We start from the raw sequence: 26,773 nt of genomic DNA, 5'->3' as shown, positions 1-26,773 counted from the left end.
ATTTCTTTATTATACATATTATTTTTAATGAAATGACTAGCCTCTACTATAATGTGTCCTATTCAGAATCTAAATATTAGATGATCGTGATGTAATAAAACAGTCTTCATCACTACCTTGAATAACCTTCGTGTTATTTATAATTGTGATCGTTTTTACTCATGCTGGTGGCATCTAAATGGAAGAATTCACGGTTTTGACAATTAGGTACAAAGAAAATGTATCCGTTTTAAGTTTACACCTACCTTTTATATATTTTGTAATGCTTGTTATAAGAATAAAAATATTTAAAGAAGCATTCATCTTTTACTCAGGTAACTTAGATGTTTACAGATTTTGAGTGTTCCTATATTTTACTCATGGTTTTAGGTGACACCTTGTCTGGGCAGGTGTTCATGCCCTATCAGGTTAAAACTGTTGGGTGAAGCCGTTATGGTAACATTGGTAACATTAGACATATATTTTATGAATTTACAGTTATTGTAATGGCATGGTAATGGTTTGGTAACTGAAAAAATATCGTTTTATTTACGAGTTACGAGCCCTAAAATTGTAACATTACAATCTTAATGATAACTAGTTATAACGTCCAATCAAGGTTGTAATAAAATAATAATAGTTATTATTCAGTTTAACAAGTGCAACACTTAAATTGTAGGAACCTAACACTATTATAACAGTAATTAATAACAACTTTATAAAAAGTATACACTTATACATAGAAGAAGAGTCCTTAGTCTAAAGTCACTTTTAAAAGAGGATAGAGACTTACGTAGGTACAACTTTTAGCACATTACATTAAGAATAAGTTTAAAATTGTATACAGTTTTGAAACAGTTACGCATAATTATAATTCTCGGGTTCAAATAAATATAAATCAGGTGAGGTTTTTACAACTCTTCCTGTTTTTCCTTACCCCACTGACCACCAGTTTTTATATAATAATTTCACATTAATAGGAAAGAAAACATAAACGTAGGATGGACTGCCTCATAAGCTATGTACAACAAAAATCCTTAACCTATCATCACCATGTGTTGATGTGGCTGTGATTTAATTCACATTACTTCTTAAAACAATAACAATAATTCTAGGGGTCACGTATAATAGATATCATTTATAACTCATAAAAAAAGAACAAAATAACCTGTACCTATATTTCAATAGATTACTCGTTTGCCGGCATAACTAAAACCTATGCCGCCTATGTTATGTAACCTGTAACCTTTTTTGTTTTCTCTTTGTTCGATTTGTTGCTGTAAGTTTTGTTGCGACAATAAATGATTTTTTTTCTAAGTATTTTTAATCATTCTTAGCCATTCTGAATACATGTCTGTACCTTTTTGTACAAAGTTAATAAGTTATTAAATATTTTATTTAAGTGCACGTGTTAATATTATATATGTTTCAGGTAGGAAATCAGCGGGCGCAGCACGGTTCCATTTTTATCGACTATCACTATGCGCGTCCCTTTCGCACTAACATACTTGTTAGAACGTGACAGGCATGGTGATAAGGGATAAAAACGCGACCGTGCTACGCCGCCTGGTTTCATTTACATTTCTTACGTTAAAGTACGAGTATAATTACATGCACAACAACATATTTTAAATAATATATATTAAGAATAGTATATAACAACTGTATAACCATATTTTAATTTATTATATGTACCTAATATTCAGAGGTTACGGGTACCGACCAATAAGTAGAACCTAATGGCTCCTCTACACGATGGGCCAGCGCCGGCCACTCCAAGGGACGCAGCCATGCGGTAGAATGAGATAGCAATATCACTTGCTCCCTCTAACGCATTAATGCGTCCCTTGGAGTGGCCGGCGCTGAGCCATCGTGTAGAGGAGCCATAATATTGAGAGGTTACGGATACATCTAGGAACCTTCCAAGAGTCCTTCATCACAGCTCCTCCGCTTGCCCAGCTGGTGGCAGAGCTGCGGGGACCCCACGATGTCGCCGAGGAACACGCTCAGCAGGTAGAAGTCCTTCGCCTGGTCTGATGAACGCTTATAGTGACTGTGGGAAAAAAAAGTAAATTTACTCTACGGGTATTCTAAAAAATATTCCATGTAATCACAGTGATTTTAAACCGCAGCAAAAGGACGTGTTTACGTGGAACAGACGCGTTAGATGTCCAAAATAGACAAAATTAGATATGCCAAGTTTTCTTGTGCTAGAGGTGCTGTATAGAGTGGGGCTCATTATAGGTTAGGTTAGGTTAGGTTAGTGCATGCAACTGGTGGAAATTATTATATATTTATTAATTATTTTAATGTATGTTTAGCATGTAGGCACTAACTCTTAAATGTAAGTATTTGTAATACTAACAATTTTATGGACCTATGCAGTCTGAAATAAATAAATGTAATGTGTAAGTATAGAATTTTTAAGCTGTTAATCTGTAATCATACTTTACATCATTATATCGTAATTTCAGGCACCTTATTTACGTACCGATTATTCATACCGATACCGATGTGTGGTAAGTAAGCTCATATCTTTGAAATATTTAACCACGTGTATACTCATTTACTCATTTCAATAAGAGAATTTCGAAACTAACAGCTCCTTCAATCTGATATCCTAAGTACATCTCATTTTGAACAAAATAGAATATAAAAAATAAGTAAATATTTTATAAAAGAAATACGGCAACCACCTATTTGCCAAGTTGGATATTTTTCTTAAGTATAAGTATAATGTATACTTATTCATTATTACTACGCTGTTAATTACTCGTAAATATTCATTAATAAGACAAAATAGGAATATATACACGAATAACCTAAACAAAACAATACCTATTATGCAAATATTCTAACTTAAAACTAATTAATAATTACCATTACATTACAGCAGAACAATTATTGGTAATAACCCTGTCTGGATGCTTTCAACCTGAGTGAGTAAGTGTTAAAATAATTATTTTATATGGCTACAAATATAATGACCACCAAAAAATACTTTGGTACCCTAAATAAAAAAATCATGCTTACCAAAAAAAATTACTGAACACCAAAAAAATAAGGCCTAAAATTACAAATGTACCACCATTTTAATTACGACTGCACTTCAAATTGTATTTGAATACCAAATATATTGAATGATTACCAAAAATCATTAATGATCACCAAATCTTGAAGACCAAATAAATGCGATATTTTCACCTAAATAAACCACTATGATACCAAAAAATTTATACATATTACCAAATAAAGTAAAATGATGCCAAAATTACTAGCCCCTCCCGCTCAACCCCCGTACCCCGCACCGCATAACTTAGGTAGGCATACTGAAATGCTACTAGAAAAGTATGTTAGGTTAGGTTTGTACTGCTATCAGTTAAGTGGGCTAGGTTAACACTGCGACCCTTACAGAAACGTATTGCTACTAGAAAAGTGGGTTAGGTTAGGTTTGAACTCCGACCCACACAGAAACGAAATTCTACTAGAAAAGTGGGTTAGGTTAGGTTTGAACTGCGACCCTTCCAGATAAGAAATGCTACTAGAAAAGTGGGTTAGGTTAGGTTTGAACTGCGAACCTTACAGAAACGAAATGTTACTAGAAAAGTGGGTTAGGTTAGGTTTGAACTGCAACCCATACAGAAACGAAATGCTACTAGAAAATTTTGCTTTGCTTTAATAGGATAGCAAGATTTAAAAATTTGGTTATAATTTTACATTAAAATGGAGTTCTAATTTTGGTGGTCATTTACTATTTTTGGGTTTACAATGATTATTTTGGTGTCATTTTATTTAATAGGATAGCACGATGTAATAATTTGGTTATCAATTGACATTAAATTGGGGTTCGAAATTTGGTAATTATTTACAATTTTTGGGTTAATAATGATTAATTTGGTGTCATTTCCTTTAATAGGATAGTAAAATGTAATAAAATTGGTAATCATTTCACATTAAAATGGTGTTATAATTTTGGTGATCATTCATTATTTTAGGGTGGTAAAGTAGATTTTTTTGGTATTAAATTTTATTAAATCTGGTGATCAGTTAAATAGCAGCCATTTTATATTTCACGGTTTCATTTTGAAGGCATGCATGAGCACGTGTATACTGGAGATTGCTCACATTCCGACCTAATACTCGGATCCCCATTGGTTGCAAATGTTCTAATATGAGAAAATGGGGTGAAATAATCGTTTAAGGCTGGAGACACTTCACGCGACATCCTTTTACACAAATGGGAATCGGAAGGAAAACATTAGTACCCAAAAAAAGATTTTACATAAACAAGGTAGGTAAATCACATAACATACAATCAATATTTCTAACATAGGTTTTAATGTGTCTTTTGACAAGATGCTGTCGCGTCACTTTATTAAACTGGCTGTGGCTGTGACTACCGGAAATGACGAAACTATGAGGGTTTCGTTTTTACCATTTCGGCTACGGTACCCTAAAAATGAAGACATTATCTTCATTGTGGCTTGCTTGTTGCTTAAAAGTCATTATTTAGATCTGTGTTTGTAATGGTGCGTATATAAAGAAACCATGTTTAATTTGTCCAGATAACTCTCGCTTTTCTTTACCACGTAAAAACTAAAAAACTAGTTACATAGCACAAATGTGCAACGTCTGGTATTGTACAGACCGAGTTAAACAAATAGTTTAGCAGGCGAGCTATCCAAGAGTGAACCAACCTGGCTCTTAGTTAGAGTCGACTGTGTGAAGCTTTGAACAGTGAAAGTGGCTGGCGGATTATTGCATAAGACTCGCCACAAATGCAGTTCAACTAGCCGAGCAGTACTCGCGGATGGCTTGCTCATCTCATGTAAGAATGCAACGCTGAACTGGGTATGTAGGTATTGTAGGTGCAAAAGTAGGTCGTACACAACTACACATGGACGGTGTAATGGTAATAGTTTATTTATCAAATTTGGCATGTACGGCATGTATGTGAAACGCGAGTGAATTTCCGCTAAAAAACCCGTAGGAGTCGGATCAAAAACTAAGTAATTAGTCCGACTCACGCTTGACTGCATATTTCTAATAGGTTTTCCTGTCATCTATAGGTAAAGAACTATTTTGTGTACCAATTTTTTTCACAATTTTAGACCCAGTAGTTTCGGAAATGAAGGGGGGGAGGGGAATGGTCATTTTTTGCCGATCTTCTTGAATTTCTTCTAAACTGTTTATCCAAAAATTATACAAAAATATATTTGAGATTCTTACAATGAGTTCTTTCATTTGATATGTAACACGATATAGTTTGAAAATCTTTATTTTTTCATTTTCTCATTTACTGCCTTATCATTTACTACTTTATTATAAAAGGGGCCCGGCCTCCATATTTAAAATTCATTTGTTTACATTACGTGTCCGTCTTTGGGTCATAAACTTACATATGTGTACCAAATTTCAACTTAATTGGTCCAGTAGTTTCGGATAAAATAGGCTGTGACAGACGGACAGACAGAAACACGAGTGATCCTATAAGGGTTCCGTTTTTTCCTATTGAGGTACAGAACCCTAAAAACGCGCTAATATAAATAAGTAATTAATGTGGTTGTATACCTAATGCCTATAGTTCCGTAAACTTAGATAACTTTGGTCTACAGACCACAAACTACAACTACGTCCAAATTCAAGTCCATACAAAATTCGCATATGTTCGAGTACATATTTCAAAAAAATTGTATGTGTGTTATAAATAAGTTTTTGGCAAAAATTTCATTTTTGGTACAAGCTTTTATCGCTGACTGTACTTTTCTTACGACAGACAACTAATACTCATCGAGACAATTCTAAAAACCCCTAACACAATTAGGTTGCGCTGTTTCATCACAGAGTTCCTATGGCCGCCTCCTGTCTCCATCATCAGATCAGCTCGATGGGCCATAATATTGGATTGTCATCCGATTTATACATGCATGCAAAATTTCAGCTCTAACGAAAAACGGGGAATTGGATCAAATTTAACTTGCAAGATTTGATTACAGACCGCATCGGTCAGGTGAAACTAAATAAAGGCTTGTAAAATGTAGGTACTAGTACATAATATCGTAACTCTAAAATATATAGTTATTATGCAACGAGTATCATTTCAAATAGGCTCTTAAATTAACGACTTTATTCAAATGCCACGTTTAGATATGCTATAAGTTAAAGTCAATTAACATTTCCTAATTACCTGAAGGTTAACTTAGTTATTCGCGATTCATTTATTATGCAATATCTATTGTGCAATCGATTAGACCAAACTAAACCAACAGGAATTTCGAGGTTGTATTGTAAGCCTATTTAGTCGATAGTAAATAATAGTTGTGGGATGAGTAGCCTGAATAATTACTTTTTTTTTTCTTCATAAAGAGTTTAATGACGATACAATACTCTTGATACAAATATAACATATTATATGTAACTTACAAATACTTATTTTACAACTATAAGTTAGGTTCCTCAGTACCTAAAAGTCGTTTAGCATGACATAATTATTTATTTATCTCACGTAGTCGCCAACTCAATTTAAATAGACCTTCGCAAATATACACCCTAAAACATCCTGTGTATTTGTTTTGGTAGAAAACAGAATAGATGTGCCTACGATATTATAATTATTAGAAACCTGTTTAAAAGTTTGTACAACTCCATGATTAGTAATGAAACTTGGTATTTCTGTACAAACAATAATAACCGGTTAATCTGCGAATCAGGAAGTTTCCTAATTAAGAGTTTCTTTTTGTTACTCAGGCGAGATTCCACGAACCTTGGGCAGATTTCGCAACACAACTACAGCCCTGTAATCATTATTAGTGTTTAGCATGGCTGCTCGTTCACATGTCACGGCCAAGCTACTGTGTTGAGGTGGCCATAATCAACAAGGACTTCTATTAGCTACCTATTGTGTATTTTGACTTTACTTGTTGTTGAATTACACAATTTCTTATTAATTTTTAAGATGAATCTATTTATTAAGTTGAAAACGTCTTTCCTTCAGTTAACAGTTCTTTAATTTTAGTATTTACGAAGAAAATAGAAAACTAGATTTTGACTCAGGAGAGTGCGCTATAACTATAACCAAGGCATTATGGAAAACAATAATGTACATATTAGGAAAAACAAGGTCTTACATTAAGGATGAGGTTAGACCGGGCCGTGGCCGAGCTGGAGCATCCGGCGCGTCGTTTTCTATGGAAAGCACCGCGTGATCACCGATCAGCTGTCATAGAAAATTACATGTCGGTCGCCCCGGCCCGGTCTAGCGTGAGTCATCCTTTATTCCCATTAGCACACGCATGCCTATTACACCTGTACTATCGTTACATAACGAAGGTCGTTAATTATGTTTTCCGAATGCGGCTGCAGCTTGCAGCCAACGACTCGGCGCGGCGGGTGCGTGCCTCGCGATGACCCGTGTTGCGTAGCGTTACGTCGTCGTTGGCGGCCTACTTGTGTTAGGGCTGTCACTAATGACTTGTTACTCAGCTAGTCTATCTAGAATTTTCCATCCCTAATTAGTCTTACCACAAACGTGTAATACAAAGTGATAATGCAACTTGTTAAGGCCAGCTTTATTGTCGTTAGTAGAGACATTAACGAGTCCGATGTTTGTGATGATGATGACTTGATGAGTGCATGGTTTGATGAACACCCTTGTTGTGTAATATTACGTAGATGTCCTATACGCTGTAATTATTGTTTTGTTATGAACTAAGTGGCCACTTTATATTAACTAGCATTAGTCTATTTTATTAGTTTTAATTTAATTATTTAGTTTATAGTTAATACTCATATATTTTTTGAATAAGTGTGATTAATATACCGGGTGTGGCCCGTAATATGAGCAAAAATTTTAACTGTAGGCTGTACTCCTCATACTGACCAACATTTGTTCAGCGACTTTTAAAAATAACTTGTGGTTTGATTTTAAATACACTTTAAAGTTTATTCTAAGACGCAATGTATTGCGAATTTTGTTATGTTTAAGGCGTGACAAGCAACGTCAATCACAATGAAATGGCGTGGCGATGGCGTCCATTAAAGATAATATTTATTTTGTATGAAAAATAGGGAGTCTAAATACTTCATAATTTTTAAAAGTTGTTGAACAAAAGTGTCACTGTTTGAGGAGTGCAATCTATGTTTTAATTATTTGCTCGTGTTACAGGCCACACCCGATATACAATAAGTTAGTAATCAACGTAATAAAATACCTTTTGTAACTATGTACTTTATGGCAAAAATACTATTCCAATAAATATCATTTCATAATTTTTTACAATTTTAGTAATTTGACCTACGTAAAACGCGTGTCGTTTCGAACAGAACCTTCAATTTGCTACACACTCTAACACCACACTCGTTTTCACTAATAGAATAAAGGTGATCGACAACCCTACAGCAACTCGAGTTCACTGGACACACTTAGCTGCATTCTTTAACGAACGGCAATTTAGCCAGTCGCTGGCCTGGATACACAGTTCGGACATGGCATTGAAATGCCCAATTTGCATGCAGTTTGGCAATTCTTAAAGCATGGTGCATAAAACAGCTACGAGTAGGTCAAGGACGGACGCTTGGGGAAATTGTGTGCGCTCAACATGAAACATTTAGCTTCACTTGCACCATCCCACTAACCTGGGGTTAACCGGTTAAACGTGGAGATGTCGGCGGCCGATCGTAAGATCAGGCATATCGTGAAATTCCTAGGAATATCGTGAAACGTGAAATTCTTTCACTCATTCCCTGAGTCGACGGAGCCCCGCTACGCGGGGATCCTATTTCTGGGCAGTTTGCCCTTCGGGCATCTGAAGCAACCTAACGAACCTATCTTACCTATATTATATTGGTTTAATGTACCTAACTATCCTCAAAACAATACATAGGAACATTGCGATCTGCCTGATCTTACGATCGGCCGCCGACAGAGATACCACGTTTACCAGTACAATTTGACACTGAGTTAACGGTTTAACGGGTTAACCCCGGGTTAGTGGGATGGTGCAAGGTTAGTAGGTTTGATGAGTAAACCGAGAATTTTACCTAAAGTTCTATTTCGTTTTGTTTCTCAGACTACAAGAAAATTAATGCGGTGGTGTTTTTAATTAAATAAGTCTATCAAAGTTAGTAACTAATAATGAAAATTGTTACTAGACTACTACTGTTTGGGTTTTCTTTTATAAAATTGGGCACATCTGTATAAGTGCGGGTAAATCTTCTAAGATGCTTTAGCTGATATTGCAATAAATTTTATAACGATAAATAGCTTCGAAGGCCTAGTCTAAAGGTCAGGAGGTTACTTTCAAGCCTCTTCAGCCTAACTTTACATTTTATTGTATGTCAAGAACAGAGTGCGACTTATTATTATGACGCAAATGTTATCATTAATAGTTTAGCATTGACGACTATTAACGTATTTGTCACCAAGTTGTGTTGTAACTGGAAATAATTTATAACAACATTTATAGCAATTTAGGATATATGAAAAAATAAGACTATTACAATGATTTGTAATCAGATTTGTGAAGTATCAGAATGGTTTATAATATAAACTTACACCAACTTAACGTTATGATGATTTTAAGTACTTAGGGCATACTGAAAATTCCTGGACTGGCCACTTAGATAAAATAAGTTTTCACATATATCAGAATCCAGAAATTTTCAGTATCGCTCATTTAAATTAAGTAATAATAAAGTAAGTGACCTGAAGACGTCCGGCCAGTCCATCTGCGGCTTGGGGTCCCGCTGCGCGCGCGCCGCGTAATGCGCGCACACGCGCTCGAACACGCACGCGCGCGCGCCGAATTCGCCCACGATGTACTTCTCCACCTCCGCCGCGTCGAACGGGTCGGTGTCAGCGGCCAGCTGCCGGCGGTTGCGAGAGCGGTATGTGGCTGGAATGACAAAGACAAAGATTTTATATATATATTTATTTATTTAATAAAATAAAGAGGTATTCTTAAATTAGTCATAGCCCCGCAAGACTCAATAATGAGTTTGACTGTGGGGTCAAACTCATTGTTGATCAGTATCTAGTTATGTAAGTTAATATAAGTATAAGTAGTAGGTAATTAAATGACTACAATATATTATGGTTGTGTTTTTAATATAGTAATTATTTTCAAGTCTTATGGCTTCCGTCTTATTGAGCCACGATGTTCTAAGGACTGAGTGAAGGGTTGTTTTCTTACTTTAGAACATGTTTTGACTATTTGTTATGCAGTGCGACGTCCTGATACAGGTGTTATAATATTTATTTAATAGGAACTCCACCTTATTTTAATTGTTTCATATTAATTTATCTTGTTGTGTGAGGAACGGAACGTTCTCCCGCTTTATATAACTACGCCGACTGTATTGTCTTTGTAACCTAAGATAACTGTAAAACTACATGTGTTGAATAAAAGCTAATTAATTAATTTAGGCTCTTATTTCAATTATATATTGAGTAAATCAATTATATAATAAGTAATAACTTGTGTCAGAATAAGCGATTCTGACCAAGACTAAAAATCGAACTTTAACATTATCAACTTGACTGCTAGTAGCACTGTCAACTAATGTCAAATCAATATCAAATTACGTTGTGTTTCGAATGAATCTACTGTACAACTGCAACCAGAAAATCGTAAGAATAAAACGCAATAGATCGCACAATATTGGTAAGTCACAGACTAGTAAATATTTGGTAAGCGGTGAAAATGACTGGCAAGGTCTATTATACATCAATGTAAGTATTAGGAAAGTGCGTAGCCATTGCGAATGCAGTTGCAACGAGGATTGCCTACCTAACACCTACACATTGCGACAATGACCAATGAATATAAAACTTTCGCGGCCTAAATCACAAATCCATTTGTTGCCATGGTTATGTTTAATTGTCCCGGGGAACCACTCCTATAATCCTTATTTTATGCTATTAAAATTTACCAAACGTGTATATTAATGGTAGTTAAGTATAAGCCATTTCAATAATGGGTCATCAACTAAGCATGGTAAGTAGAACGTAGTTCAATTCAACATGTCTTTTAACAAACTGCGTTACTATTGTCCCTCGGACAATGGAACAGAATAATAACACAAAAAGTTGATCCACCGATTAACAAAACGTGGAAGAAAATAAAATACCCAAAACAAACTTAACAAATGTAACAGGGAAATATCCCGGAAGGTACCGTAGTAACATTTAAAGGCAATTTTCACCAAAGGTAAGCTGAAATAGAATGACCTTAGCTTATCAAAATGGTTTCCTGCCTCGTTGAACCTTACCGGGTGGGCTAATTAAAACTTCACCACCCCTGCCTGAGACTGCTAAGTCCACTTAAGCTCCATCGAAAATTGTGACTTTGGTTATTTTAATTTAAAGTTGTAAGTATACGCGGTGATCACATCGTATTCTAGCGGCTTTATTTTACTTGGGCTTGCGAGCACTTATTACACCCAGTGGCGTAGCTAGGCGGGGCGGCGGGGGCGGTCCGCCCCGGGTGTCACCCATTTAGGGGTGACGCCCGACCGTGAACATCAGTAGTGCCACCTATAAAAATTCCTAAAATGAAAGCGATGGAGAATCCTGAGCTATTTAACAAAAATTACAATTACTCTTTTTAAATACATTTTACAATTTTGATTGAATTTTGGGGTGACACCCACAATTTCCGCACCGGGTGCCACCCATGCTAGCTACGCCACTGATTATACCCAGGGTCGCGTTCAGAAACGTATAATCATATCCAAACAATTTGCAAAGCCCATATTGCTGGGCGCTAAGCTCTAGAAAAAACGAGTGGATTGGATACTCGCAAATCGGTTTTTCCAGACAAAACGTTTAATTTTAATAACGAACCTTAAAACGTTAACAGTAGAATTTTCTAATAACCCAACTAAAATAAGTACTTTTATGCGTAGTGCAGTGTCGGCACTGCGCGGGGAATGTCGAATCAAAACCAATTTTAAAAAAATACTGACGGCCGATTCAGGTTCATTCCGATTTCAAATTCTTATACATATTTCATAAATTGCTAATCCACTCAAGTTAGTGCTTGTAATGTAATAGGTAAAACCGCTGTTACACAATTGATCTGCCGTCTACCATTTCTTGAGATTATCTGACAATCTTGCATTTCCGTTAATACGAGTATCTATCATTTCCTGAGCCGCACATTTCTTGTCTTCGAAATATGGACATGCAGCAGCAATTCTTACGTACATTAATTAATATCCATACACATATAATTATACTTTGGTTATTTTCGTTATTTTCATTATGTACCTATAGAGTAATAAGTATATGTGTGTTATATTAAACATAATCTTATTAAATATGGCTTGATTAAATTTTCTAAGATACATTCTTGTGTAAAGCCATGTTCATAATGGGGTACATAATATTCGCAAAGACTTAGATGTACCTACATTCACAACAGATCTATTTCTTGATTTTTAATATACTCACAAATAAATGCTATTCAAGTTATATTTTCTACATGACCAATTTGTCTTCGCTAACTATGTTTTCACCACTAAACTTAAATGGAAGCCTGTTAAATAAATGAGTTTAATAGTTTTAATCACTATCAGCAAAGTTTACAACGGAGGTCGGCGGAAACTTAACCAAGAATTATGGCTCTTGCATTTTACCGCCTCTCAAATTATTGTCTTTAACAGCCTTTTGAAAACGAGGTAGACTAGATAAGATTATCCTATTATTGAAATATTTGAAATATTGTTATCTTAGTAGGTACTCAACTTTTATCTTGTACTTATTGCACATACATTAAAAATGACGTACATTATTAATATTAAATCTCGACTAAAATATATGCTTTACTTCAATGTTGGTATTGGTACAAAGCACCTTAACAAATAAAATTTATGTTATAGTTTAGTGACATATTATATATAAGTAAATTTTGATAAGCTTTTCAAATATTTAGTTATATCACGAATTCTATTGGTATTGTAGCTGCTTTTACTGTTTTTGTTTTAACCATTATTATGGTTAGTACGTAACAGTACCTAAGATATAAATATATTTCAAATTCAAATACGCAAGCTTCAAATAGTCGGCTAAATATAAAAAGCTGCATTTAGAGCGTAACACCTTGCTTTTCAAGAATAGTTAAATTGACATGCACTAAATTCACAGTCAAGTTATTATGCCTTGCATAAGACCAATAATGATAAGGTTGGTGGTTGGTATGTTATGCTATCTCGATTGGTTTGCATAGTTTTCATACTTTGCCAATCGCATAAATGTATAAGTGAACTATAGGTAGAGACGAGTAAATATAAAGCATTGCATACCGGCACAAAATAGATAATATTCTCTTATACAAGTCTATAAAATACTTTTCACCTCAGCAGCTCGAACAAGGGTACTTTGCTTCTTAAAAACAGTGAGCAAAATGCGATTTTGCTCACTGAGTCATTTTGCTCACTGAGTGAGACAAAATGACATTCAAGTGACCTTTATAGTCAAATGTCATTTCAAGTTCGATATACTTGGGTTCTATTATCTCTGTCCCTCTAGGTATGTTCTCGCTGCTTAGGGTGAAAAATTTTGTGTACTACACGAGATCAAAGTTATTTACATCTCGTGCGCTTTTGAATCCCTTACTACGCTCAAGATTCTAAATTAGATTCACTCGCTACGCTCGTGAATCTTTCGTTTCGCATATTATAGAATCTTTCGTTTGCACGGGACTCAAAATAAGCACTCTAAGAAATATCAAACTTTGATCTCTTGTTGTACAAATAACTATTTACCTACCACATTTTATGTAAACCTGTTTATGTCCAATAAAGTGACATACATACATAAATTTTACCACACTGCATTATAATCGGCTCAAAATGCTACCTGCTACCTAAAAATGTAGGTACTTAGGTTCTTTAAAGTTAAACCATGTAGGTAGGTACTATTTACAACGCATTAATATACCTACTTGATACTAAATTGTTATTACATATTTATAACGTATAAAGTTTATTTATTTAAATAATGTAGTTTTATTAAAATTATATTATATTACATCACATACAAACCTATCTATTTCAAGTGAAGTTAATTATAAATATCCTAAAAAATGAAGACTTTAATTCACTCGTCTTTAGTACCAACATAATAAATGCACACCTACTCAAAGTCTGAATGCATTGTAAGTGCGATATGAATACAATTAGAAATGGGTTATACAAGAAGTCCTTGATTGTGATGAAACCAGTATGTCCAGTTGTGAACGTTGTGGTTTATGTTTGAGTAATGAGGCGCTTGACACGTGCTATCAGGGCCCTATTTCACCAACGTGACAAATGTCGCATTTGTCGACATCACTGTTACTGACGTCACAGGCCTCCATAGGCTACGGTAACCGCTTACCATCAGACGGGCGGTGTGGTTGTTTGCCACCAACATGTTAATTAAAAAACAACTCCACTATATCGCCAGTAAATAAATACTTATTTTGCGAAGCTAATGACAATTGTCACAAGAAATACGACAATTATCACGAAATTCCGACACAGAACTCATTTGCTGTCAAGAATTACCGAAAGTTCTTTGAAATCTTGTGACAATTGTCATCATTATCATCATAATCATCACAAGAGAAATACCGGTTTTTTGGCGATATAATAAAGTTTTTTTAAATAATACAATGATGGTGACAAACAGAAATACGGCACACCCGATGGTAAGCGATAACCGTAGCCCATGGATGCCTGTGACGTCAGCAACATTGAGACTTGTCGAATTGTCGCACCTGTCACGTTGGTGAAATAGGGGCCAGGTTGATAGATAGGGATACATAACACTAGTAGGTATGGTTATTACCAAGTTGTACCGTTTTGATTGTTTATGTTTATCCTGTTAGCTAGGGTTCTAAGTGACAAAAACAGGTCGAACCTTTTTTTTCTTGATTAAAGCATGAAACTTGGCACAGTTGTTCCTTATATCAAACCAAGCCGATTTCGATCGGTAGCCCGAAGGAGCCCCCCCTCTGGGGCCGGAGAGGGGGGGGTCAAAGTACCGCTCGCCCGGCTTCATTCTTAAAATTCTAACAGGCCCCGTTTAGCTAATAGGTCATATTTGGTATCAATTTCGGATAAATCAATAACGTAGAATTCATTTCTGGTATAAAAAATTAGCAATTTGTAGAAAAAAATAAAAAAAAACTCAAAATATCTAATTTTTCAAGTTTAATTTTTGTTTCTTATTTATTGTCAGAATTAAACTGCCTGGTTTTTCTACATTGAAAAAATATGATGATAAAGCCTATTTAATGCAGATTTTAAAAACATAACTTTTACGTATCTTCATTAAGAGGAAATTGCATAAAAAAAAACTTATATCGTCTCGCGCCGGTGAATATCTTTTTACCGACATCGGAATCGATATAGACAACATCCGAAGTACACACTCTGGAGACCGATTAAAAGTATTGTTTATTGTTGTAGATAGATAAAGATAGAAAAGCGTACAAATATTTTCTTATGTGTCGTTCAGTGAAAAAAGGGACCTTGGAAAAAATTATCACAGAGCCTCGCGTTTGTATAGAAGCATACTCGTAGGTATTTAGTTAGTGCCAACCACTCCATGGACTCCATGGTCGCTGTTCTCAATAGGGGATATTACTGCAATGTTCTGCCGCCAAAGTGCAGCACTACCGACTCTAGTAAATTCATAAACTAACTTATACATACTGTACCTTAAACTGTTTTTTGACAAGTTTTCACAGACAATAAAATATGTCATTGATGCATCAAGGCGGTTTGTTAACCAGGGCCTATCGGTAAAAGCGAAAATCGAAATTAAGTTATCTGCCTCTTTATCGAATATGCAAGAGTGATAGAGGGATTAGACAACGAAACTTCGATTTTCTTGTTTCGCGGCAGCCCCTCAGATTGTTAGTGATTGACAGATAGTGGTAGTGGCGCTACCTACGCAGAGTTTTGCGTAATATTCCCTATTAATAAGAAGTAAACTATAAGTATTATTTAATCTGCTTACTTATTACATTATACCACACTTTAATGTTGCGTCTTGTGTATTAATGCAATTCCTTCCCCCGACACATGAATGGATACATTTCATAATTCACGTATATATGTCAGTTTCAACCATATTCTGGCCACAGCAGGGTTGTCAGAACAGTTTGGAAACAGTAATCTGCTCCTTGCTTCCATTCCCAAGAAGACGGACTGAGCAAGTTTGACGACGAACTAATGTCTGATCCCAAACATCAACCACACGGTACACTGCGCGTAATGAGGCATTTATACGGCTCCCTTTTGAACAGGTATAACATTATACAACTCTTCATTTCAATATCCCGGTGTAACTTGTCTTCTTCAATATTGCACTTATTACCGAACATATAATATCTCATTTTAGTATTTTAGGGGAATGCTTTTAGCCACCGCTATTGCTCCATCTTGTAAGAGCTTGGATCCTTGTAGTAGCATGGCTGAACTCTGAACAGGTTCCATGTTTCGAACTCACTTTTTCTACCCTTTCAGCTGAATGCTCGAAACAGGGGTAAGACTTCAACTCTTTTAGGGTAAATAAAAGAGTTTATTTAAGTAGCTTACAGAATAGATAATTTTATTGGCTTAAAAATAGAATTCCCTGGCCTATTGTGGATGCAATGGAGTGACATGTGATATAATTGAGTTTTCCACTGTGTCAACGTGAGCCCACAAATCCTATAGTTGGGGAAATATTCGTACGCATGAATCTAGTCTAGCTGCTATAACTACATCGTCTATGTCTACTGTGCTTATCAATACCTTGCAATGACTGTTTTACAGCATCTGCAACTAGGGCCATCATATGAAATGAATCGGACTCTTCATGATTCTTGGAGTATTCGGAATCTCACGAGGAACATTACTTATAACATGTTTCTCTACACAATTTCGCGATGGCATAAATAAGGACTTATAACTCTTCGAAGTTTTGTCAACACAGTGTCTAAAAATGATTTACCTAGTGCTAAAGAAATGAGTTTCACTAAAATATCAGTGGTTATAAGTGAAGCTTATCATCATGGTAAATTTAACTCTTATATCTATCGGGCTCTGAAACACCAGGAGTCTTACTCGTATTCCAAGCATTCTGTCGATCGACCTTGTAATACTGTAAGCTCAATAAGACTTGTGATAATAAGACTAGATGATATATATATATGATAATATGTATTTGATAAATACACTCAAAACATCCATAGGTAATTCAGGAACAAGCTTTCACGATAAACACAAATATATGCCTTCTAGGATTTGAACCGGGTTCCCCATTTAATATATGGTGTATAAAAGTGAGATCTAAGCATATACCCTTTTTAGCTTGGCCGATACAAGGATTCAAGCTCCTACAGGATAGAGCAATATCAGTAAATCTAATAAATAACATTCGCCAAAAGTTTATTATAACTTCATATGATGATATGTGAAATAGCCTTGTAAAGTGAATACCTTACTGATAAAGCCGTTGCTAAATAATAATAAAAATGCCTGAAATAATTCTTTACTTGAATAGACTATTGAAACAGAAGCAGCCTTATCAGGATAGAATTATATGTTTGGGGCTTGGGGGCAGACGTTAGTTCCTCTTTAAACTTGCTCAGTCTGTCTTCTTGGGAATGGAAGCAAGGAGCAGATGACTGTTTCCAAACTGTTCTGACAACCCTGCTGTGGCCAGAATATGGTTGAAACTGACATATATTATATACGTGAATGATGAAATGTACGCATTCATGTGCCGGGGGAAGGAATTGTTTTTTTAATACACAAGTCGCAAAATTAAAGTGTGGTATAATGTAATAAAAATATTTAATAATACTTACAGTTTACTTCTTATTCATTGAGAATAGCGACCATGGAGTCCATGGAGTGGTTTACACTAATTAAATACGAGTATGCTTCTATACAAACGCGAGGCTCTATGATAATTTATTCCTAGGTCCCTTTTTTTACTGAACGACACATAAAAAATAGTATTTGTACACTTTTCTATCTTTATAATAGGATCTATAAAGGATCTACAACAACAAACAATACATTTAATCGGTCTCCAGAGTGTGTACTTCGGATGTTGTCCATAACGATGCCGATGTCGGTAAAAAGATATTCACCGCGCGAGACGATATAAGATTTTTTTTATGCAATTTTCTTTTAATAAAGGTAAGGACAAGTTACGTTTTTAAAATCTGCATTAAATAGGCTTTATTGTCATATTTTTTATATGTAGAAAAACCAGGCAGTTTAATTTTGATACTAAATAAAAAATAAATATTACACTTGAAAAATTAGATTTTTTAATTTTTTTTAAAATTTTTTCTACAAATTGCAATTTTTTTATATCAGAAATGAATTCTACGTTATTGATTTATCCGAAATTGATACCAAATATGACCTATTAGCTTAACGGGGCCTGTTAGAATTTTAAGAATGAAGCCGGGCGGAGCGGTACTTTGACCCCCCCTCTCGGGCCCCAGAGGGGGGGCTCCTTCGGGCTACCGATCGAAATCGGCTTTATTTGATATAAGGAACAACTGTGCCAAGTTTCATGCTTTAATCAAGAAAAAAAAGGTGTTTGCACTTAACATCCTCACTATGTTGGAATAAATATTTTTTGTAACTTGCACAATACTTCTACAAGTTTACGAGCTAATTTCATACTAGTAACAATGGAAAATATTTCCCAAATTTATTACATTGTCGGGCCATATAGGACTCTATACATATTAGCTATTAAATCAACGATTATAGTTTTAACATTGTTTTTCCTCACTTTTCATTTTCTCTAACCTCTAACGTTAAAATGTGTAAGGCATAATATACGATCGAAAAACTTAACCCTCCATCAGCAGTCGAGTAAAAAACAACATGGGTAATCATTTTCACCAAGTGTACCATATTTACTGTACCAACCTGGACTAAGAGAATATGAGAGTTTCTTCAAAAAGTTGGTGAGTCGCACACTCAAAATGATGACTGGAAAACCCACTAACTGCACCGGCAGTTCAAACGCCGCGTCTTGACTATTTACATCACCGCAACAACTTAACAATATCACTAGTAGGCCAGCGGTGTATATTATTTTATTCCACTCCATTGCAGACAAGTATTAAATCAAGAAGAAAACGACAACTAACTCAACCGAAGATGTTAACTGCTAATTTGTAGTCAACAGTTTCACAACACTTCGAATGTCTATTGTTGAAGTGCATGTGACGCATCAACAAAACGCACTATTATGTGAATTTTAACAAGTATCGTTCGAAATTTGAATTTTTACGCTCCCACAAAAGAGGTCCGCTCCCGTTGTAACCCTTTTCTATTTTCGCGCGTGAAAGCCGATGCAGTGTGCCAAACTAGCTCGTAGTACGGCTCGGATTGTACTGGAATACGTGACAGCGTAACACCTTTCCCGCCGGTCTTTATGTTGGTCAATCGAACTCTTATGTCATAATGCCGGTTGATCCCCATTATGGCTACGTTTCGTAAAAAAACATTGTAAATAAACTGCGTGCTCTACTCTACTCTGAGTTAAGCAAGTATTCTATGTGCAATGTTTTGTGTTTTATGACTTCATAGCAATTTTTAAAAAGTATTTTAATGTTCTAGTTCGGTATTGTTTGGAAATTTAGCGTAAACGAGTATGTTTCTTTTTTGTACTACTTCTACGTGTCTTACCTGGATTTAAGGCGTAAGATAATTTCTTAACGAAATTTGTAAGTCTCACGGCCATAATAATAAACGGGAATCCCACTAATTGCACTGGTAACTCAAATCCCGCTTCCTGTCCAGAACCTTCAAGCACGAATTGGAACACCAAAAATGAGATCACTGTCCAAACATACCACAATTTAAGCAATTCCATGTTTTACAATTATAAAGGTGATTCTAAAGTGGAAACTGACACAGAAATTGAAATTATCTTTCAAAATGCAGATCACGATCGTCTCTTGTTTCCATCTGAAAAATTTAGCACACACGGTTTAGGTTTAGCAACACATCGACCTTAGCTCGGAATCTACGTGGAACTGACCGTGTCCAATCACCCGAGACCAACAAGACGTACAAATTTCGAAACGTAATGATTAACATTAAGAAGGCTACTATTTAATCACCTGTCGTGACACAAGGTTAAATGTTTTACATTTAAAATGTTGAATGTTTACGTGTTCGCGCGCAAGCTGTCATAAAGATCACTGCGCTTTACTGAGAAGCATCATAGAGCTGATGTATCTCCCCGCTTACCTCCCTAATTACCTGTGTGAGCAACATGTAATTATTTGGCGTTTCCAACTTTGTTTAATTGGTTTTTTATCCGTTAACATAACACGAAACTGACCTGCACAACACAGTAGGTATTGTTATTAACCCGTCGCGTCATATTTTAGGTTTAAAACATTATGCACAGGGCCGGATTAACCCTAAGTCAAAGTAGGCAACTGCCTAGGGGCCCCGCCTCGGCTAGGGGGCCCCGGCTCGTCTAGGGGGCCCCGGCGGCTCACCGTGCACCAAATAAAATTTTCTTCCATAGGGTCCTAATTCATGAGTAATTTTTTAATTCTTATAATGAGTATACTTTGTTATTGTTTTTTTCGATCCATTCTTTAAATTAATGAAATACTGTAATAAAATTGAAGCAATACGTTACAGTTTACGGGGCGTATTCTGCGTACCTATTGTAAAGTTGTAATAATAGAGATTTTCAAGAAAAATAGTTAATTTTTTTTCGAACAACCAACAACTTTTAGGTTAGTTCGACTCAGAATCACGAGGACTATTGATTAAAACAAAGAAAAAGAAAGAAGACGAACGTGTCCCCAGTTTTTCATAGGAATGCTCGACCTTTAGCCTCACTTTTTACCTCAATTTACCATTGGTTTGTGTTCCACATCTCCTCTACTTCAGCTTAGCCTTTGGCCTCGCTGCGCCAAGCTTGGCCTGCGGTCTCGCTTTTTAATACAATAGACATTGGTTCGTGTCTGTGCTCAACTAAGTATATATCCTGAAACCTGATGAAGCACGGCTTCGCATGAAAGCTTGCCTCACTGGGGAGTTCGGACTTTTAGGCCCTGATGAAGATCGATACCCGGCCTTTTAACACGTTTTCACAATTTGTGAAAAAAAATTCGCGCTCGCTGCGCTCGCGTTTATTTTTGGTTCTTTAGTTGTATCATCGACATGTTAGCTTGACTGGTGAATGAATAGAGTTAGACCAAAGTATGCAATGATTTTGATAGCATACGCAGTGCAAGTATTATTTATACGTCATAATTTCATAGAAGTTTTGACGTTTAAAATAACACTTGCACTGCGAGTGCTATCAAAATTGTTACAGCCTTATCTTGGTCTAACTCTAGTAATTTAAGTGATTTTAACATAACATCACTATGATATGGATAGGGATTCTAATCATGTGGCTCGGCGTTTGATCTTATGGTCGGACAATCGCTGTTCAGCCTCGCAAAATATTAACTATTGCGAAAATCAACTTTGCGGCACTATAGTTGAGCTTAGCTTTCCTCGCTTAAAATTTGCCAATAGAGGTAGATAGGAAAGTGACGCTGAAGCTCACATCTTTGGTATTCCACTGGAAATTGACCTTAAGCCTAACGGGCTCTCCCCACACTTGACGCGACGCGGAATCGGCCAAAACCGATAGAATAAGCTTTAAGTCCACGCAATAAGAGCGAAAAAGACATCGTTCGATTAAGATCGGCTTGGCCGACGCTGAAGATTGAAATTATAACGCAAATTTATTTCCCTGTACTGAATATGCTGTGTGCAGAATTGACTGTGGGGGCCCCAAGCCTCGTACTGCCTAGGGGCCCCGACATGCTTAATCCGGCCCTGATTATGCATAATGGCCGTTACGCAATTTCAAGAGATGGTGTATTGATTTACCGGAATTATCGATTTTGATAGCCCACGCAGTGCAAGTATTATTTATACGCCATAATTTCATAAAAGTTTGACGTTTAAAATAACACTTGCACTGCGTGGTCTATCAAAATCGCTGCAGACTTTTCTTGGTCTAACTCTAGCACAGTGCACAACACAGCACAAGATTTGGTATCAGAATATGAAAACTCAAGGTCATATTGTTTCGTAGGTAACTAAAATAAAATAATTCTTAATTGAAAAGAAAAGTACAGTAAATTGAATATTCTAGGACCTTGGCCTTCGTGTGAAATTGTTTCAAAAAGGTTCATAATTGGAGTATTAGGGACCTCTCCCGGCCCTTTAGGGTCATGTACGAAGTTAAGGAGCCCGCCTGCGATGTAAATGCTCAATTAAAAAGATCTTTCTCGGAGCTCAAGAGAATCTAATTACACGTTCTGAATTCTCGGGTTCGTTTTTTTAGAAACAAGAGCGAAGTATAATAATTTAATTGTAAATAAGATGAGTAAGTATTTCATTAAAAGTACATTATTACGCTCGTTTTGTGTTATACGAGTAATATTCGTTCCGTATTCTGCGACAAGCCTGTTTTTCTCAATTATTTATATTAAAGTATAAGAAATGGAGACTGATGCCTAATTTAACAGTCAAACTAAATGCAGATTTGTGGAGCTATAATAAATAAATTTACTTAGGTACCTATAAATTTGTTAAAATTTTATGTTACCTATCTGTCACATATTGCTACGAGTAACAAAATCTAGCATGTTTGTTTAAATTATTTGCCATTTCTATTGAACTCCACTTTATACACAATACACAAGTATGACTTTGACGTGTCTCAAATCGATCAAGTAATGGGATTAAATTGCAGGAAATAAGCGTATCTATAGTAGCCATTGTGTCACGTCACGTAGCTTTTGATTTATATGGGTCGAGGGAGGCGTGACGTCATCACAGGCTGTGACAAGAATAGCTGACACTACACGTAAGATGGCGGTATTAGTTATGTACAAAAACTAAATAAAAATACGCATTTTTGTAAAAATAACATTGATCGATTTTAAACTGTTGTGAGACATACTAACATAACTTAAAACAAGCTGACTGACTGAGTGGGTGACTTAAAACAAGTGAGTCTAAACTCTAAACCGTGTAATTATTCATTACATACATACATACATACATATTCAATAAATAACATTGATTATTGGAAAAACTTCTACTTAATAAACTACTGCTCAGGGATTTAATGGGTTTACACAAGTGTAATTTTAATAACAAAACTTCCGTGAGACACAGACATATTAAATATATTATAAGCGTTTTTCGACTTAAAATACGTGAGTGACCCGTTTTTGGTATACACAATGACTTTATTTTTTTAATTAAACTTGTCATCTATATAGAGTACCAATACTGGAGTCAGTTATGTAACGCTGCCATACATGACCCAAAAAATTTTTATTAAGCTATGAGAATCATCACATCTGTGGCCTATTTTATAAAGCTACAAGTTACAATTTACAAGCGGAAGTCTCTTTCTGACCCTATGTGTTAGAAAGAGACTTCCGCTTGTAAATTGTAACTTGTAGCTTTATAAAATTGGGCCCTGATATTTGAGTAATTCTAAGCATTTCTAGCCTGAAGTGGGGGGGAGGGTGGGGTACAAAGACGGCCGCCATCCGTCATCTTTAAAAAAAATCTACTCTGATCCTGGTGGGTACTAGGGCAAGTTTGGTATCATTTTCGTATAAACCAAAGACGTAGAATTCATTGCTGATATTTGTTTTTTCAATTTCATAGTAATTTTACGAGAAAAACGTAAAAAGGTGAAAAATTTGGTTGGAGATTTTTGCTACGCGGAGCCGAAACTACAAAAGATAGAAAGTTGAAATTTGCACACTAGATTACATTTATAAAGTGTACAAGAGATAAGAAGCGATTTTGAGAAATTCAACCCCTAAGGGGGTTAAAAAGGGGATGAAAGTTTGTATGGGGTTCAAGTTTTATTTTAAGCTAGGAATTTGAAACTTCGTAAAACGATATATTATTAAAATACAAGAATACTAATTTCAGCGTTTTTAAATTTTCATCCCCTAAGGTGGTGAAAAAGGAGTTGAAAGTTTGTATGGATATCAAAAAAATTTTCGAACGCGGGACTTGAATCTTTGTATTTGGGGATATTATTAAAAGACAGGAAAAGTAATTTCAGCGTTTTGTAAAATTCATCCCCTAACAGGGTTAAAAAGGGGTTGAAAGTTTGAATCCATTACAAATCCGAGTAGACACACATTTGTTATTGCCTCCCAGGCTTGAAATGCTTAGAATTACTCAAGGAACATATGTGATGAAGCTCATAGCTTAATAAAAAATTTTTGGGTCAACTTTATAACTGCTTCCGCTACAAGCTTTTATTCTATAAATAATTATACTACCTATAGTAACAGCACCAGTCATGGGACATTTAAGAGGGAATTTGGAGTATTTGTGATATTTCCCTAATACATGTGAATGGTCTACCGCTTAGCGTATTGAAAGATGAAAGTCCTACCCATCTTTCATGTTTCAGGCGTGTTGTATCAAAGATACTGCAATGAGTTTCCACATACTCAACAAATTAAAACTATGCTATTTTTCTCCAGTCATGGACACCAAAGCTCCAGTAATGGGCCCCCCAGTAATGGACACTGCTCTATCAGTATAAAATATTGAAATAGGTCATCAGATCTGGTCCATGTTATCATAATATTGCATTATCATCCGATTTGCATATTTAATTACGAATACAAAATTTCAACTCAATCGGAAAACGGGAAAGTGGCTCAAACTCGGCTACCAAGATTTGACCCACACTAAAAAACGATATTAATTTATCCGAAGTCGGAGCATACCTCCTGGTTGACATATTTCGTAACTACATTTTACTTCTGTATTGTTTAAACATGAAATGATGGCATGGCAAGCATCATTATGTAAATTTCCCATTATTAGGAGGTATGCAGTTTTACAGCTCCTATAATGGGATTGGGCCAAATACCACTATTTTTTACATCTGTGGACTCACAACATAGTATGTTGTATACCTTATCTCATGGTAAATGCAATTAACAAAACACATTTTAGTTTTCATCAAGTATTAATTAATTAAAATTTAATAAATTAACTCACCTCTCTTAACGAAGTTGTTAAGAATTCGTAGTGGTATTTTTTTTCAGTGACACGACAACTTTTGGGTTGACGCAAATTTCTTAAAAAACAACCAAATTTAATAAAAATTCAAACTGAAACAGCTCTAGGACTCTTATTTATGATAATATACAGGCAGTGTTTATAAACTACTTTTAGACACTTATTTTACAGGATTTGTGGTTTTTTGTCCCATTACTGGTTCCACGCCCATCATAGGGTACACTACTATACATATAACCTACTAATAATTAATTAGTTGTACAAAATACTGTTAATTTTACGATTCTTTTTAATATTTTATTATTTTCCTCGTTTTATTAGGTTAAGCGACAAATATAATTGCTTGTATGATGATTAAATAAATTTGTCTAGAAGTTGTTAAAACCTCATCGCCATCTTCAACTTCTAACCCTACACTAACTAATTATTACTTACTGTGCAGTACGTATATTGTGTACTGATACATGTCGACCCAAAAATTATTTCCAAGACAACAAACAAATCGATTTCTGTTGAGCAGAATTTTTATCAACAACATTTTGCCTTGTGCGTTTATGAAACAGCACTAGTCGCGACAACATTGCCAAAATCGAGATTAACAGTGTGTTATGAATACAAAATCGGATGTTGTTCAAGACGACCCCTGAATGAATCCGTTTCCTGTTATTCCAAGATGCATCGCCTAACCAGTGTAACTGAGATCTCTGATTACGCATGATTATCACGAGTCTCAAGGAATTGCGTTTATATTGGTTCATCTGTATCAAAAGACCGGTCTGCGATGGATATAACAGTTCGTATTGTTTGGAAAATAAAAAGGGGCAAAATAAACAGCGTGGAGGGAGTTACAAAGGCTTGGCGGTGAACAGGCTATTACTGTGGGACGTTATGGGCTTGTTACAACCAGATTACGCCTCTTTAGCCAGGGCACACTTGGGGCATTGGGGCACTCAAATTCTAACAACTAGCCACTTAGCCAGCTCCTGAATTAAAAGCGGGATTAATTTGTATAAGACAATGATGCCGACTGGTAGATCTATACAATTGACGTTTGTGGTATGGTGTGGTGTGTTATTGTTAATTATATATTTGAATAATATCAACTTTTTTTTATTAACGTACATAATATTAATATTGATTTGAAATCGTTTAAAATAGTCAAAAATAAGATCATATATCGGTGTAAAAATATATTGTAGTCTAATCGAATAGTAAACATAGAGTTCGGCACGGTTTAAATTTATTTTAACGCGTTCAGCCCTGAACAAGTATTTTTGCCATGTACTTAATTATTGTACTTTTGCTTGATGCTGTGTACAAAATAAGTAGGTCACTAGAGATTTAATACCCGCATTATCACTTACTTAAGTACCTGGGTACTGAATTTATTTTATTTATTTGGCTCACAAAACAAGTACATACATTTACAGGAATTACATTAATAAGCTTATAGTTCAAATCTGGACTATAACTCCAAACAATGTGTGCACAGAAGGATAATGAACATTCAGTTAAAGTATAACGCTAGAGGGGTGAGATGAATTCAAAAGTTCCAAGGAAACAACAAACTATGATAAGTTAATGGTATGGTATAAAGGTCTTATAATGCTCAGGTTTTATATAAACAACGAGTGTTTCGTACTCAGCGATAATTTAAAAGTTTACGGCCGTCTGCAAACGAAAGATA

At 35.4% G+C, this 26,773-nt stretch overlaps 1 protein-coding gene and 1 long non-coding RNA gene across 3 annotated transcripts in view; both read right to left on the bottom strand.

Moving 5' to 3' along the window:
* LOC134668106 (uncharacterized) overlaps positions 1 to 26,773 on the bottom strand; it is a 518,821-nt gene that overhangs the window by 336,682 nt on the left and 155,366 nt on the right. The window lies entirely within an intron of this gene.
* On the bottom strand, positions 1,872 to 20,236 carry LOC134667886 (uncharacterized). 2 transcript variants are annotated; one of them, XM_063525283.1, is made up of 3 exons: positions 19,675 to 20,236; positions 9,683 to 9,872; positions 1,872 to 2,032 (listed from the first exon to the last, which is right to left on the bottom strand). In XM_063525283.1, the coding sequence occupies exons 1-3, from the start codon at positions 19,859 to 19,861 to the stop codon at positions 1,891 to 1,893; spliced, it is 519 nt and encodes a 172-aa protein (XP_063381353.1). In that variant the 5' UTR covers positions 19,862 to 20,236; the 3' UTR covers positions 1,872 to 1,890. The 2 variants fall into 2 exon arrangements, with proteins under 2 accessions (XP_063381353.1, XP_063381362.1); XM_063525292.1 differs by lacking the exon at positions 19,675 to 20,236 and adding an exon at positions 18,910 to 19,548.

Source organism: Cydia fagiglandana, chromosome 1, assembly GCF_963556715.1.
Source record: "Cydia fagiglandana chromosome 1, ilCydFagi1.1, whole genome shotgun sequence".
Classification (NCBI taxonomy): domain Eukaryota; kingdom Metazoa; phylum Arthropoda; class Insecta; order Lepidoptera; family Tortricidae; genus Cydia; species Cydia fagiglandana.
The sequence above is the reverse complement of the archived record's forward strand: the minus strand, read 5'-3'. Positions and strand labels throughout refer to the sequence as shown.